We start from the raw sequence: 13,165 nt of genomic DNA on the forward strand, positions 1-13,165 counted from the left end.
GGCATTGGTACCTTAAGTCATGTGATGGTGGGGTTCTTGATTGGTGCTAAGTACCAGAAGCCAGACTTGATACACCATTGACCTGTTTGTTGCCTTTGAATCAAATGATGTCCTGGTAGCTTACTTTTGCCAGTGCCTAATATCTTGTCTGGTGACTGGCAGGCTCTTAGCTGAGTAAGTATTTCCTGAACCTCTCTTACTGTCTTGAGTAACCTGAATACTGGGGCACGGATAGTAGATTTTTATCACTTGGTGATTACTCAGATTGATAGGGATATTTCACTGTTTGTTCTTGGTGACAAGATTGCCTTGTGTGCACAGATGTTGGGAATGGTGATCTCAAAACCCTTAAACTGAAGTGCTGTCACCAGACACTGGTTATTTGTTGCATGAGATACTATTAATTACACTGTCAAATTTTTACTATACTCATTGCAATCAGTTTTTTCTTCTTAGCTTAGTCTTTGAACTACAGCTTCTCTTTTACTCTGTCCTATTGCTACTTAAGTACATTAATTAATATAAGCTGTTCCAAGGGAAGATTTTAGAGTTTTGCAGTGAAATCAGCTTGTTCTAACACTTAGTTTCTCAGGTCCATTTTCTTAAAGGAATGGTTTTATTCCTGACTCTTAATTACTGTCTAGAAAGATGTTTGAGATGCCCATGACTATTTTATGCAGATTTTAGTCATATGTCCTCAATAACAATTCCAGCTTGCACTGTCAAAATTGTAGCCAGGTATCTACATACTGTATAGAAATTTTGGGTATTGTCTTTAGTGTAAATTGGTGTTAACAAACTGCTTCAGCTCTCTGTAGAGAACACTATGTAGTTTTGAAACTGGGATAATGATATGGTCCTGAAGGATCCAAAGCTTTGTTCAACAATTCTTTGTTTATGTTCTGATGATAAAGGTCAGGCTGAAGAGCACTCGTGAATTTTTTTTGCTGTTTTCTGTTACAGAAAGGCTGTTTATTTTCACCAGTATAAAGTGATACCATGATTTTCTTGGGTTTTCATTTCTTTGTGGATTATTAAATGCTTTTATACTGCTGCTTACATTTTTCTCATCTACTGCAGGCCTGATTTGTATGTATATGCTTCTCAAAATTTTATAGATTGTTATTGAGTAGGTAGGGGAGTACTGTCTTTCCAACCACTGAAATGGAGAGCATTGCTTGCATAGCCATGGGAAGAAGAAAACAGAAAAAGGTAACTGTAGGGGCTGTGCATGGAGTTTCTCACCTAAATGCCTTGGTTTTATCTTTGTTCCTCTGTCTTGTGTTTCTTTTTGACATGGGACAAAGTTTAAACTTTGCAAACTCCCTCTTGTTGCTGTTTTGCAGTGTTTACATAACACTAAACACGTTTAACAACTGTTCAGCCTTTCACAAGCTAGCTTTTTCAGTCTTTTCACTTCTTTAACATCTTGTTCTCTCATCCGTGTCTTTTAGTTCTTACTTGGCTGCTGTCCTGCACCTTTCTTTAAGAGTCCCAGCTGCCTGTCTAGTAGATGTACTTCTTGGGTCCTTTTTGTGGTTTCTTTACCTGCATACTTACTGTTAGTTGCTTTCACAAAAGTAACCTTTGTCAGATGTTAGACAGTAAAATATAAATACCTGAATCTGATCTAGTGGGCTTGAACTGGTCAAGGAGTCAAAAGAGCACCCTGCATCATGCCATGCTTGAGTTGGGTTTCTTGCTTTGCCGTAGGTCTCCTGTGTGGCCTCAACAAACTCTTTAGTCTGCACCTCCTTTGGGGGTTTTTGCTGACCCAGCTGCATCAGTCTCCAAGTAAATACATGCATCTGCAGGTAGAGCTGTGTTTTTCTGTTGCTGGTCTTGAATCATGGACTTGGCTTTAACACCTGCACAACATAGAAGCTTTTATGCTGAATCTACACTGGATGTACTTCCCTCAGTCACTTTTCTACACTAGAAAAGTGTGTTGATTATAGACATGGTGGTAATGTTTATGCCTGTCATCTTGGCTTCAAAGAATGGTAATAGCATATCACTCCGGACAGCTGAGGACTAATACTTTCATGGAAGGCACTGTGCAGTGCTAACAGGCAAACACATAAAGTACCAGATCTTGATGTAAAAATGACTGTTTTGATGTTTCTTTAGCTGTCCTTCCATGTGTGTCTAGCTTGACAGCTGCTGGAAACCACATATCTGGTGATGCACTGGAGTTTGGGAGTGGATGAACAAAAGATGCAGGTTCCCTGATGGGTAGGTTTGGTTCAGTTTTAGTAGTAGCTTCATCAAAGTCACTGTCAGATAGATCACTTCATAGAGACTACAGCTCTGTTTTCTATGGATTTGGATAATCATTACTGCCATGGAAGGGTGTAGACTTTGGGTAAAGACTTACTGTAACTGTGACTTAAGATGTGTAGGGCTATTGCATGATGAAAGCGTGAAGGCTACCTGAAGGACCCATTATTGGTTATTTTACTGTAACATTTTTGTGGCTTGCCAAGGGCACATATCTTCTGCTACTCTTCTGCTCAGGTGGGTTTCTTGGAGGACTGTTAGGTTATGCCAGGCCAGAACCCTTTAAATTGGTAAATCTGAAATACCATATTCTGGTTTTTTTGAAAGGGTGTCTTAAATTGTATTACCATACTGCATCTGTAGGAGACATAATAGAGCAAAGCAAGCTGCAATAACATGTAGCAAGACAGTATAATGTGCAAGTCTAAACTATGGTCTTGGAGTCTGGGATCACAGTGTTTTTCTAAAGCCAACATAGTGTGTTTTGGGGAGTAACTTGTTTTGCAACATTTTCACACCAGCAAATACTGTACTGTTTAAAAATGTTTTTACTGCTACGTCTGCTTCTGTTTATCAAATCAGTGTCTATACAGACTGGCAAAATACTAAGTTTAGATAAATTCATGTGCCAAATTCAGCTTCCCTCCTTTTCAGATAAAAGCATTATTTTATTTGTAGGGCTAGAGGGAGACCCTTTGTGTTTACACGTGGGATTTGCTATGGAGCTCGTGTCTGCACTACCTAAAATTTCGTTAGTGGTTTGAGTCTGTCATCCATCTGAAATTATGCTTTCCAGGGGCCACTGAGCCACCACTGCCAGACTAACACAGGAAAGACTTGTGTTTCTGCCACTGTGGTCTCTGCTGCCCGTTGGAGAGAGGGCTGTTAAAGCAGGTCTAGACTCTGCAGCTGGGTGATGCACGTCAATCTGAGTTGTGTTAACTTAGTGTCACAGAGTTTGCAAGGTATTTAGGAGAGGACTGCTCTGTTCCATCCTTTTTCCCCTTTTCATCCAAGTGAAAAATGAATTTCTCCTGCGAAAAGAGATACTTCAGGCTATACCTTCCCCAGATACTCCTCTGAGACATTTGAACACTTAGTATTTCCACCTCATTCGCTCAGGTAACCTGTTGGGTACTGTTCTTTCTGCTGAGAAGAATTAGGTGAGGTTTCTTAGAAACACTCACTGTGGCTGTTCAGCCTCCACCAGGGTGGCGAACACCCTTCCTGGTACTGCTTTCTCTCCTGCGTCTTCATTGTTTGTCCCCAGCCTCTGGCAGCTTGGAGCCAGGCCAAGAGCAGGGGGATGAGGCATCCCTGTGATCACCAGCCTGGGCTTTGTTAGCGTTGGCCCCTCGGTCAGCATGTTATCTCGCAGAGCAGTCCTCGAGTTTGTGGTTGATACCCAGTGCTAAATCTTAATGTCTCTGCAAACAGATAAGACAGCAAAACAAAGCCTGATTGCAAAGGTTTGGGGGCTGTCGTGAAACACAGGCACGTGTGCTGTTGTTACCTGTTGGGGTGTTGCTGGAGAGTCTCTATTTTTTTTTCCCCCATTGTAGAAGTGCTGAGTAAACAGGACTTGGCTGCTGCTGGGTGCCCAGCAGCCTGCGATGGCCGTGGGGCCCTGCTGAGGCTCCAGAGCAGGTTTCCTGAGCAGCACCTTGCCTTGTGGACTCTAATCACCGATTAACCCACATAAGGGATGTCTGGAATAGAACAGATTAAAACAACAAATAGTATCTATGCTGCCATCTTGTGAACCAGAATTTTATAACATCTTTAGGGTTATTTTGTAAATATGTCAGTGTTGCCATGGCAGCAGAAATCTGGTGTGGAAAAATGTTGTTGAAATGATTTATTGCTGCTTTAGTGTGCTGTACAGGGCGGGCAAGTCATCACTGCTGCTCCCTTCTCATCTAAATCAAATATGAAGTGCATCAGAAGGGCTTTGATCAGGGAAGTGAATGTTGCAACAAACTTCATGCAGGTGTGCACCACTCAACAAAATGCAGTAATGCGCAGTGAGATCCGTATTATTTTAATACTTATGCACAGTGAAACATTCATGTATGGGTTCTTGGTTTTCAGTGTAGCTTTTACTGAAAGTTAGTATCTTCCCTGGTGAAATCATAATCATAAGTTGAGATGCTGCTAAATCTAATGCCAGCTGGAGACCCAGAGATATGCAACTTCAAATTAGAACTGACTTATGGAAGGGTAAAAAATGAGAGCGCTACAAGTTAATGCAAAATGTCTTGCTAAAGGATTTGATGTTCATTTTACATGCTGACGTTCTGAGATCTTGTGAAGCCAAGTGATTCACGGTGTCCTCCACGGTGCTATCTTCATGTTACTTCTTGTAAGCAACATAAGAGAAGTGGTGACTGAAATGACCTGCATCACGCCTTACTTCCCCACACTGATCTGGTGACCCATGATCACAAAATGTTGACTTTTCAGACAAAGTATGTTTTTAGGATAGATAAAACTTGAGATTCAGTAGAGGCTGTCACTAGAGTATGAATCTAGAGCCTCAAATTTAGGAGGCAATATTTCCAAGGCTTCTAGCTCCAGGAGTAAGTTGGCAGCAGAGGTCTGTAGCTCTGATTTGAGCCAAGGCTCCCAACTGTAAGGAAGATTTGGGGCTGAAGGTACCAGAACATGAGAAAAAAAGGTCTGAAGAAAGTAAGTAGTTTTCTCAGCTGCCTGCTCTGTCACTGCTCTTCACAGCCTCTAAGTAGAGCCTTCAAGCTTGTGCAGTTTTTTTTATACAACTCATACTTTTTGCAGTGATGGTATTCCACTTGTCTGTTTCTGTTTTCATGGAATGGCTGGATGCTTTGCATGCATTTGTGCTGGAAATAGGCTGTGGCTCTTTGTGAAACAACCTTTTCCTAAGCTTTATGGTTTAGGAGATGTACTATGCTAAATCTTGCAGTCTAATGAGAACAAATTCCGAAGTTAACACACAGTCTTTCCTTATAAACAAATCAATGTTGCCACCACCACTCCGGCTCAGCCAAGCAACACACCTAGCTTGCTTCTGCTGCTCTCACCCTCCTTTTTAAAGCAATATTTATGGGACTGTTGGTGGGGGGAAAAAATATCTTTTTTGCATTAGAAAACAAAAGCAAATGAAGAGTTAAGAGCTGAGATTTCTCAACAAATCTTTAGATTCAGAAACTAGAGACATAGTAATGTGGAACTCTAAATGGTGAGTTCTCGTGCTTCAGACTATTGTACATTTCTAAGTATCTTCAAATAAAAGTTTTGGCTTAAAAACAAAATCACACAACTTCACAGACATTTAAAGTTAGAATCTAAAATTTTGCTTTGGGACTGATTGTTGTTACTCATGTTATCTAGCAACAAGATTTTTTTCACCCTTTGTTTGGAATGAGATGACTGTATTGTAATCTGTAGGTCAACAGTCTGTTTCACTTCCCCACAGTATGCGTGTGCTGAACCAGACTGAAACACTGTGGTTGCGAGCCAGGGAGGTAGTAAATGGGTGGAAACTTATCTTTACCTTGTCTTCACTATACCCTTCTCGTAGTGGCATTCAGTGTTTTGAGCTTTGGCTCTGGAGTCCTGTCTTTGCTTCTCCAAAGGTCTGCTTCCCAGGAGGTAAAAACCTGGTGCCCTTGGATCCACAATTTGCAGCATAAATCCGAAAGGGCAGGGCAGTGCAAGTATAAATTTTGCTGCAATATCCAGTGTGTGCCAAATGTGATGGGCTTTGGGTGGGTTATACAATGTATTCTCTCTTCTCTGCTGAACACTGGCTCCAGCATTTCCAGTCCCTTAGCCAGCTGTGTGTGCTTTGCTGACCACACAGACTGTCAATGATAGCTTCATAACTGGTTAAGTTCATAGTGCAGCACTGGTGCTTCCAGTTCCCTTGACCTTTGCCTTGAATGAGAGTCAGGGTTTTTTTGCTTTTCAAGTGCAAGCCCGAGCTCATTATACTGCTGCTGGTTTGTGTGGTCAAATGTGAAAACTGGAATCTGTTGGTGAGCAGTGTGCTGTTTACTGCTCGTGGGTCTGGCACAGCAGTCATCATTGTTATCTTGCCAGAAATTCACTGCTGAACTGCTCTGGCCTGGACTGCCAAGAGTCAAGACAGAACTGAGCAAAGCAAAAGGAAATGGTACCTCAATACTTGCTCATGGCAGGCTTTCCAGTACTATGCATTGGAATTAAAGTATTGGGGATATATTTCCATTTATCAGGTCTGAGTTTGGATTTTCAGGTAAGGCAAATTCTTTGTTTCTCTGCTGGCAAGTACTGCAGTATTATGAAAATAAAAGCAGGCTGTATTTATGCATACTGGTGTATGACCCAAGTATCTCCCTTCAGGAAAATATTGTTTATGCGTGCTTGAACCCAAATGATAAGACTAAAACTGGCACGGGTAGCTCTGCAGCGCTGTTCTAATGATAGCTGATTTTTGATGGTGGTAGCCAGGACTTCAGGGATATTGCATGCTTTAGTCCACGCCCTGAATTACATTTTGTCCCTCCCCCATGGTGTGGGGTTTGGGTTTAGCTGTAATGAGTGACCAAGTCAACAATCACGTTCACACTGTGGCAGTTTTTCATAGCATACATCTCTCAGTAAGTTAAGGTTGTTAAAAAAACAGCATAAATTATAGGATTGCATTGTAGAAAAAGAAATGGCAGAAATGCATGCATTTGACAGCTATAATAGTCCTATTCCATAAGCTTCACACTGAAGAAAAACATACTGTCTAACATTGACTTATAGGCCCTTCCTCTTGTATAGCCACAGTATTAACGAGTTTTTGTGGGTAACAGTTCCTGCAACAGGCTTAAATCTGGTGCTGATGTTGCAGTACTGTGTGCTCAGGGAAACAGTGAGTGAGCCAAAGGCAATGCTGCTTTTCTAGCCCAGATGAAAAATAAATTGCTCCAAAGGTATCTATAAATCTTTATTGTCAGGTGGATATTCTCAGTTTCAATTAAAGACACAGAAGTAGAAGGATTTCTGTTTTTCAGTCCAGTCTACTCCTGCTGTCAGCACCATGACATATAGTAACTTTCATAAACTCACCAAACTGTGTCTTAAAAAGCAGAACCTCACAGCCTTAAAGTAATGCTTCTTTCTGTTTAAAACCACAACTACATTTTAACTGAATCAGTGTAATTGCAAGTATTGGGGAGAAAAGTGCTACAGATGTCTCAAATACTCTTTCCTAGTAAGAGCTGGGCAGCTGTTTGCATAACTAAAACTTACTAGGTTGTATATTTGCAGGATTTCATGCAAATCCTGAGGCTTTTCCTTCCTCTGATTAAACACGTGCAAAATGGAGTAAATCCTTTCACAGCAGATCTTGTTGTAGCTAAGTTCTACAACTTCCAGATATTGGTAAAACCTGTCTTCTACGTAACACAGCTGTAGCTGTGTTCTCAGTCTTGGAAACTGATTCCCCAAAGCTGTAAGTTACAGTTGCCCTATCATAGACCTGTTACTTTTTCTAGAATGGATATCACTTATAGATTTTTAGCTATAAATGGAAAGAAACTCTTTGCATGTTTCAGGTTTGTTCCATTTACTTCTCTCTACTTTTTTCCTTTTTTTTTTTTTTCCACTGAGTTACTAACATTCTCCTTCTAAAAAGAGATGTGTTTGTTTATCTGGGCTTGTTGGATTGGCAACTGTATTCTTCATGACACCCCCCCCCCTTTTTTTTTTCTGGTTTCTTTGCTTCCTCATAGAGTTTCCTGTTTGTTCCTCAGTGTATTGCATTTACCCATTAGACAGGGTAGCCTCCCTATCCAGAAAAGGATGGTTCCAGATTAATCTTAAAGGCTCATCACCACACTGGAAAAAAATCCAAACCAGTTTTGCTGTTGTTGAATAACAAGAGGTTTGAAAAGCTGAGGAGTAGCTTTCAACTTGGATCTCATTTAGAGCTTGGGGAATGACTCAATTTTATACAGACCCTTTTACAGACCCAATCCACCCAAATGCATCCTTCTTCTGTCTCCCAAAACCAGCAGGAGGTTGTGAATAACAAGCTCTTTGTGTCACAAGAACAGGAATTTGGAGGGTTATAAATTATAACCTAGACTCGCTCTGAAGGCGGGTGTTCTCGCCTAGTGTCATGCCCAGGTTGCTATTAGCCCTTCCCTCTTAGCAGTAAGTGATGCCTTGCTAATGGACATTCAACTATAAGGCTGTTAAATTTAATCTCTGGGCCAGTGCTGACACACGGAGCTCTTTCTGCTGATGAACCTCAGTTGTATGGTGAAGGAAAGCCCGAGGAAGAGCTGCTTGCCATGGAAGAGCAAATAGCAGTGCTTAGCTGGCTTTATGGGGGAGCTCCTGCAATAGCTGGTTTTGGGCCAGGTGAAAGTTGCCTCTAAGTAGCAAATTTTTGTACCAGAAGGGAGAAAAGCAATTTTGGGGGGCACACGTGTGTATCTTCAAAAACAGTTGCAATGTAATCTTTTTTTGGTGCCCTCGACTGAAGATGTCAGAAAAATGTTTTCATAAGAAAACTGAGAATTAGAAGTGTAAAGGATCCAGTGCAAGGTACCAAAAACTACTCTGCGGGCATACAGTTCATATCACTGGAGATGGTCCATTGGACAACAGGGTCAGCTTCAGCTCATGGTAAATACCTCCTGTGGCTCAGCAAGCTCCTCCTGCTATACGTACAGCTCTTTTCCTAAAATACATCTTCTAGAAAATAAACCCTGTAGAAAGAGCTAACCAGCTTAGGTAAAACCCACATTTGCTGGGAGTACATGTTCTTTGTTTATTCTTCTTTGTCATCTCTTTTGGAGAGGACAAATGCGACATTTTGCCTTAGTACGTATATCTATTTAGTCTATAAAATGTCATTAATAAGGATGACTTTTGGGACCCTTGGCACAGACCCATAACACATGAACATGCAACGCAAGATGGAGTAGGAAACTTGTCAGGGATACACTTCTCCTCACCAAAGCAGCTTTTATACTGCAAAGTACAGTTTTCCTAATGACACTCGCTCCCTGCAGTTTTGTGTGATATTGTCCCAGATTTATGGCTGGTGGTTTCCTGAAGAGCTATTTGGGTAGTCTGTGCTTCAGTGAAACAACTTTCATATGTCCTGTAACAAATCCAGAAGTGTAATGGAGTAGGTCATTTGTCTTGAGTTTTAAGGTGAAAGAAAATGAAGTAGTGAGGTTTTTTCTCCTGTGTGGTGGGGGAAAAACTGGCTCATTTTCAACTTGGATCCCAGTTTTCTTGTTTCTGAAGTCACCCCTGTGGAGGTGATGTTAGATTTGTAATGCTGTCTCATGCAGAATACAGCAACGCTGCCTTAGTGACAGTAAGTAAGGTGAACTGATGTCTTCAGCTTTGTTCTTGTCCATTTGTAATGGTATTAATGCCCTTCTAACAACAGCAGTGATTGCCTAAGCAAAAAAAAAGAAAAAGATATTGGGAAAGAACTAACCAGATTTATAGCTCTTGTAAAGTGATTTAGCTGCTAGAAATAAGAATAATATCATGGGGCCGAAACACTTAGACCACCAGTATAAGGAACTTCTGGTCCAGTGGTTAGGATGCTAACCTTCAGGAGCACTTCGGTAGCAGTTTCTCTTGGCTACTCAATACAAACATACCGGATAATCCACTTTTATGTCTGTTACTGGCCTTCTGAACTGGTTATATGTTTAATAATTACTGTTTTCTATCTCGTACCACATCTATCACATCTAAGCCTCAAAAACGTAACTAGTTTACCACCTTGAAGGATTTAGTCACTATTTGATGAGAAGCCATCCCACCTGATGGGCTATGGGAATGTTTCAGCCAACTCACTGCCAGGCAGACCTCAAATACATAAAGTACCTTGGGCTGTTTCAACAAAAAGCTTCACTCCTTCCTCCAGCACTGGCACCATGTGTTTTACGGGTAAACACGGCAAGCTGCCATGTGTTGCGCGAGGAGGATGAGCTGCAGAAGTGCTCTGTACTGAGGTGAGCATTGCTGCAAGCTTGGGTTGCAGAGCACATTAGCTGTAGGAGCCAGCCTCGCCCAGCATGTTGCTGGCTTTAATGCTTTTGACGTTTAGCCCTGGCATAGCTATCACAGAGTTTTTAACTGCAAACATCAGTAATACACAGTACTTCATGTTTTCTTCTGGTTTCAGCTTAAATTACTGTCTATTTAAAAGCCTAGTGCTGTTCAAAAGATCCAAGTTGGACTCCTTAGGGGATGTATACTTCAAATCATGTTGTTTGGTTATTGATGGGTCAGGACCATGAATGCAGATATGATTCTGTAGTCATTTTGATCTGCCATGTGAATGAATATGAGAATTTTCTCCTTAGCCTGCACCTTTTTGTCTTACAATTTTGTTGTGGTAGTGACATTAAAAGTACGATGGTTGTGGGTGAAAGGTGTCGTTTCTGTTAAAATCACAAATAACAATGTTTCTCAAATGATGTCTCTAGGTGGATGGAGGTCTGCTTGGAAGAAGAGCTGCCCCCAACTACAGAGCTGGAGGAAGGCTTAAGAAATGGTGTTTACCTTGCCAAGCTTGCAAAATTCTTTGCCCCTAATGTGGTGTCAGACAAAAAGATCTATGATGTGGAGCAGGCTCGTTACAAGGTAATAACTTTTTCAGTTCTCTCACGAACAAGACAAAAAAATATAATATCTGTCTTCCAGCTCTTAAAGATACCCAAGCATGGTTGGTTAACTTTCTGCATCTCTTTTGTAAGACTGTCAGGACTAGATGGAAGACAAACAGCACTAACAAGCCACCATGATAAGTTAGGAATGTTTTACCCTTAGAAAAACTATGTTAGCGTCAATGTTTTTAAAGCTGAACAAATTACACTTCTGGCACCAGGGAGAACATGAGTTTTACCATTTATACAATTATTTCTCATTAGGAATAGGAGCTAAAAGCAATTCAGTAACTAAACTTGATAACTATTCCAAATTTTCCTCATTTTGTATAGAAGGACATTCACTTCATTAGACCTGTGTGTTTATTTTACCAAATTTAACACTGAGAGGCAAAAAACAAGCTACCAATAATTAAGCTTAGCTTGCTACCTAGGTGAGCTGTTTGTTATCTCCAAGATGCTCAATAATATAGAAATATATACATGCATATGCAGTAGTCCAGCTATGGCATGCATTATCCTAACATGTAGAGGTGGCAGAAAAAAATTAAAATGGACATTTTTAAGGTTGTTTGACAGTTGAGAAATTAAGCTGTTCTAGGTCCCGTATGGTTAATAGAACCATGGTTAATAATCCTGGTTACATTTAAATGCTTCTCTTGAAAATCTCCAAAACTTGAGTTCAGGCTTCTTTTCCCCCCTTACCCTGACTCTTTAAAAATTAGTTAAAAAAAATAAAACAAAAAACTTTCCCACTTTGCTCTTTTAACTGCTGCTTGCGTAGGCTGTGGGAAGGGTCAGGTATTCAGGTAGATCTGAAGAGTGACTAACAGCTTCTTATCTGTTCTCCTCCACAGTAGTGCTGAGCAGTGTTACCACTTCTGTATTTTGGAGGTAGAGGTTCGTGGTATTAGACAGACAGCCTTTACTCTCAAAGACTATTGAAGGGCTGTACAAATGACCACTTCAGTCACAATCCACACACATGGGTACAAATCTGGCTTATGTTACATGAAATAATGAGCTGGACAATGTGGGGCTGTTGATGTGTTAGGATGTTTCATTAGCAGCATTGCGGCTGTCATGCTTTGGTCTCCAGGTTCAAACAAGGGAAAATTTCCTGAACCTGACTTCAGGATATAAAATTGGGAAGCAACAGAAGGATCAGTAACTAGAGAATTTACTTTATGTGGTTTTTATCATCTTTTCCTTCGATGTTTCCAATAGAGATCTGGCCTTCATTTTCGGCACACTGACAACACTGTGCAGTGGCTAAGAGCAATGGAGTCCATTGGTCTGCCTAAGGTAAGCCTTTAAACTTTAGCAAAGAAACTGGCTCAAGGCACTGACTCACTGAGACCCCCTTTCATGTGCTTGAGCTGAAAAGGTTGCTTGCAATAAGTCTAGGGGGAAGGGGTAATTCAGGAAACAAATCTGAAGAGGAGGTAATGCTGAAAGGAGTGGGAATGTCAGTTATGTGCTACTGCTGCTGGTGTGCGTGGGCTGAGGCTGCTGTGGACGAGTGCTGTGGGTGGAAATGCTTAGGGTGCTTCTCCTGTCAAAAGACAAATGGAGATGCAAGCAGTGTTTTAGCTATATCTTATTGCTAGTACAGTCTCTGTGGGGGCCTGAAAGGAATATGATTTAAACTAGAAAACTTAAATATTTGCTTCCTTTAGGTTACTGCCTCTCACGGTGTCTCTTGCTGCCTCTTCCTCTTAATGTACGTCCCAGTTTCTCTGCCTCTACCCTGTTTCCAGACTGTCTTTGCACACTCCAGTGCATCTGCGTGGCTATGCTGCTGCTCCTCTTCCGCCAGCTGCTTTCTTGGGTCACCTCTCATATTTATCTTCCTCCTTGTGGGTCTTCGCTTGTCATCTCCCCCCTCTGCTGCTGTTTCTGGGCACCAGTGAGTCTTTTTCGGATGAAAATCCTTTCAGAAAGGACTGTGTGGAAACACCTACTCTGCTTATTTGGACATTTCGGCACCCGCACACAGCCTGGGGCAAGTACTCCCTCGCCCAGGCTGCCCAGCAGCTGCCCTTGGGTGCCTCGGTGGGGGCAGCCCCGGTGCTGCCCAATGCACTGTGGTCAGGCACAGCAGGGATGATCAGATGGCTGCCTGAAGGGCTGCCGGGACTAGTGGCCAGTCGCTGCACGCAAACTTGCTGCAGGTGCCCACAAGCAGAAAAGGGCACCCATAGCTGCCATCAGAAATGCCATAGAGATGG

The 13,165-nt window shown here is 41.6% G+C and overlaps 1 protein-coding gene across 4 annotated transcripts in view; it reads left to right on the forward strand.

The window, feature by feature from the left end:
- IQGAP2 (IQ motif containing GTPase activating protein 2) overlaps positions 1–13,165 on the forward strand; it is a 131,555-nt gene that overhangs the window by 55,804 nt on the left and 62,586 nt on the right. For all 4 annotated transcript variants that reach the window (XM_052776874.1, XM_052776876.1, XM_052776875.1 and 1 more), the window contains exons 3-4: positions 10,755–10,911; positions 12,162–12,239. In XM_052776874.1, the coding sequence (XP_052632834.1) occupies positions 10,755–10,911; positions 12,162–12,239 (235 nt within the window). The remainder of the gene's footprint in view (positions 1–10,754; positions 10,912–12,161; positions 12,240–13,165) is intronic.

The sequence above is a fragment of the Harpia harpyja genome, chromosome Z (genome assembly GCF_026419915.1).
Source record: "Harpia harpyja isolate bHarHar1 chromosome Z, bHarHar1 primary haplotype, whole genome shotgun sequence".
Lineage (NCBI taxonomy): Eukaryota > Metazoa > Chordata > Aves > Accipitriformes > Accipitridae > Harpia > Harpia harpyja.